Genomic DNA, 3,781 nt, shown 5'->3' on the forward strand with positions numbered 1-3,781 from the left:
ACTGTGGTTAATAAATAAAAAGAAACAGTAATATTTTCTTTGATAACTTCATTTTCAGTATTTATAAATATAAAATGCCTTTGCCTTAAGCTTCTTTTCCCATTAGTTTGAGTTATAATTGAAGTTCTTCATACTCAGTCATACAATCCCATCCCTCAAATGATCAGTAAAAGATATGAGCATTATTTTGCCACTATATGTACTGAATGTTATTCTTTCCCTTCTTAAGTCAGAGAGAAGGAAAATTAAGCCTGAGTATTCATCTAATCTTTTTTAAGAACAGTAAAGTTCAAACTTGCTACCAGAATTCATCTTTTTAAGGTAAATAAAATGAACAGAGTTGTTTAGTTGGTTTGGTTGGTTTTATTAATCGTCTCCCAGCAGAGGATCCCGCTGGTATGCCACACCAATTCCCTGAGGCTGATTATGTGGTGCAGTCCACAGTCTGCCTTGACTTCATCAATTCTTTTTTCAGCTGTTCAAAGCACACAAACATGATGACGTTCCAGGACCCAAGTCGCAGGAAAGAAGGCACAAACCTAGAAAAAGTACATGATACATTCTGTTAGCTGTTTGAAGCTAAGTCTTTAGGTTTTGATGAAATGGGAACTTATGCTCCTCACATTGCACTCTTCTAAAGGAAAATAAAATCTTCCCTCTATTGGCAATCATGTTTTCTCTAAGTGTCCTGTGCTGCCTCAAAACAACAAAACCCCAGTGATCAGTAGCAATGACTCTGCTTTAATAGAAAATTTGAAAATTGGGATGAGGGCATAGCTCAGTGATACGGGTGCTTGCCTAGAATGTTCAAGGCCCTGTATTTTCCTCCCATCGCTGCCAAGAATAACTAATTAGCTTTTTATTTTATAGTTTTGTGGAATTGGATTGGAGACATTCAAGGCAAGGCAAAGATATATTTTAAGCTCATTGTGTATGGTCAGGTTCAGGGCTGGTAAGTTCATTGTGTATGGTAAAGTTCAAGGTTGGTAAGCTAAATGCCAAATGTTTAACTGAAACTGTATCTCAAAACACATAGGCACCCTAAACACAATTTTATAGCCACAGAAGGTCATATCCTACCCTTTGAAAAAAGCCTTAGGTCCTTCCTTAGTGAACATTGTCATTGCACAGCTGGGCACACTTGTGTACTGTCCTGGTACAGAATTGATGAATCTTGTTTTTACCACATCCACTGGAGAGGCCAGGAGTGTTGTGCAAAACCCAGCAATGAGAGCTGACAGTAAATGGCATGGGACATCATCTGAAAGTGATCAGGGAAATAGGTCAACACCAGACTTTGGGGCACTTGTAGTTTTACCATCAGTCAGATACTTGTAAACCTGTTGGTAACCAGAGGTTAATGTGTATATATTATAGAGAGAGATAAATATAATAAGCAAGGACATACTTGTGCTAGAAAAATGTGGCCAGTAGTACATAACTTAATGGCTTGCCAATCCACTTGCAGATTTATTATTTTACAATACTACTCTCTGATTTCTCTGTGCCCTTGGGACCTGGCATAATGCCTGATACATAGAACCTAAAATTATTTAATTGAATTTAAAAAGTTGTCAAAGGAGGATTTGGGTATGTCTAAAATTCTAGAATATTATTTGAATAAAGTGAATGATGAGCTCTGTATGTGAGTATCTCTTGGATACCTGCTGAGTTCTGCTGTAAGGACACTAAGATTGTAGCAGATAGTTGTGTCTTAGTACTAAAGGTCCCAATGCATTTCTATGTAGCAAAACACAAAAAATGTGTTGCAATGCTACTTTTAAACTCTAGATCTCTTCTGCTTTTCAAAAGATTACATTTGCTGGGCATGGTGGCAAATGCCTTTAATGCTAGCTCTCAGAAGTCAGAGGCAGGTGGAGCTCTGTGAGTTCCAGGTCATCCAGGGATGCGTAGTGAGACCGTGTCAAAGAAGGGGGAGGAGGAGGAGGAGGAGGAGGAGGAGACGAAGGGGGAGGAAGAGGAAGATCCTAACAGGGAGGAAGAGGACCCCTAGTGGGGTTTAATTTTTTAAAAGATTAAGGGATCCAGTATACTGTGTCTGCAGAAGCTCCAGGAGGAGTTTGTGAAAGTGCAGACATGATTTCTAGTTGAAATAGGATGTTACCTGCTAGTATTTGGTTGTTCACAAGGGCTCCCTTTATGAGGTCATATGTTACTAGCTCTGTACAATTGATGATGATATTTCTCATTAGATTAGGGGTAGTCCCTGTAGAAAAATAAAAGACGATGTTTAATGACTAGTTTATGATAAGGTGCTCATGGGATATATATGTTTTAATTATTAAAAACTCTGCCCAGAAGTTAGTTACCTTTCCAGAGGGTGAAGAAGCTTTCTGTTGTTGCTATAATTCTGTAAGCATTGTAGGTCCCAGTGTAGCGGGGCTTGATCCCATGTAGGTGGCTCTGTGCTTGGAGTCTGACTTTCACGACCTCTGTGGGTTGCCCGATGAATACTGCCACCCCTCCAGTCATTAAGCCAGCTGAGATCTTGTTTCCCAAAGTTGGTGGTGCTATCCAGGAAGAAGAAAAGTTTTGTTAGACAAAAAAATCAGGACTCCCCAAATTAACCTATATATCTTTCTAATTTTTAGTGGGGTGTGTTTGCAGGTGTGTGTGTGTGTGTGTGTGTGTGTGTGTGTGTGTGTGTGCAGCTGTGTGCAGAGACCAGAGAACAACTTCTGCCTACCAGCTTTAGGAAGCCATCTCCTTGTTTTATTGAGACAGGATCTCTCACTAACCTGGAATTTAACTAGAAGGCTAGCCTAGCTGGCCACCAGGTCCCAGGGATCTGCCTATCTCCATTTACCCAGTCCTATGATTGTAGGTTTGTGCCACCACACCTGCATGGGGGTGGGTGTTCTGGAGATTGAACCCAGGTCCTTGTGCTTGCAAGTCAAGCACTTTCTGACTGAGCCATCTCCTCAGCCTTAGTATTTATATATTCTTATTTCTTTTCTACTCCTCTAATGCTTAGTCATATACTGATTGTGTTTAAAAGATACCAAGTTATAGTAGTGCTAGAAAACTTTAGTGCTCTGAATTTGTTTTTAATGAAGACTTTGAAGGAAAAGAAAACTATTATATATATTTAAACAGTGGCATGGTACTTTCTGAAACTCAACTTTGCCATTTCCTACATTTAGCTGTCTTTTTCAGTATTTCCCAATTGTGGGGAGGCTCCCAGTAAGCAGTAATGCTGGGTCTTATCCTATCGTCAATAATGATATTATCAAATTTAGTGGTCCTAGAGAAAACCCAGTGGGCAAAATGTCTTAATATGAGACATCAAGTGACATTAGGCTACAACATACAAAAGGGATCAAAAGAAGAAAAAGGAAGCTTTTATCGTGAAATTTTGAAAAACCATAGCCTGTGTTACTGAAGATAGATACTATTTAATAAAACTGCAAAGAGTCCAGAAATCTTCATTCATTCCTGTAATGAAGTATAAAGTTAGGGTTCAAGAATGTCTATCCATTGAGGACTTTCTTGGTCTTTCTATACTTTCTGCTAGTGTGTAAAGTGGGGATAAGAATATCAGCTTCATAGAGTTGGATGAGTTCATATTGATAAAGCAGTCAAACACAGGAAATACACGAAGCTGGCAGCAGCTTCTTTTTAAACCTCGATTATGGGTGTACTCAAACTCATTCTCAGAAAGGAACTGAACACATAATGGATAATTTTTAAGATTAAAAAATTATTTGTATGTGTGTGTTTCTCTCTCTCTCTCTCTCTCTCTCTCTCTCTCTCTCTCTCT

General features: G+C 39.0%; 1 protein-coding gene across 1 annotated transcript in view; it reads right to left on the reverse strand.

The window, feature by feature from the left end:
* Positions 1-352: 352 nt before the first annotated feature.
* Positions 353-3,781, reverse strand: part of Ucp1 (uncoupling protein 1) — a 6,537-nt gene continuing 3,108 nt past the window's right edge. The window contains exons 3-6 of the mRNA XM_008843434.1: positions 2,331-2,531; positions 2,126-2,227; positions 1,081-1,261; positions 353-539 (exon numbers count right to left, since the gene is read on the reverse strand). Of these exons, the coding sequence (XP_008841656.1) occupies positions 425-539; positions 1,081-1,261; positions 2,126-2,227; positions 2,331-2,531 (599 nt within the window). The 3' untranslated portion in view covers positions 353-424. The remainder of the gene's footprint in view (positions 540-1,080; positions 1,262-2,125; positions 2,228-2,330; positions 2,532-3,781) is intronic.

The sequence above is a fragment of the Nannospalax galili genome, unplaced genomic scaffold (assembly GCF_000622305.1).
Source record: "Nannospalax galili isolate Female #2095 unplaced genomic scaffold, S.galili_v1.0 scaffold359, whole genome shotgun sequence".
In the NCBI taxonomy this organism is placed as follows: domain Eukaryota; kingdom Metazoa; phylum Chordata; class Mammalia; order Rodentia; family Spalacidae; genus Nannospalax; species Nannospalax galili.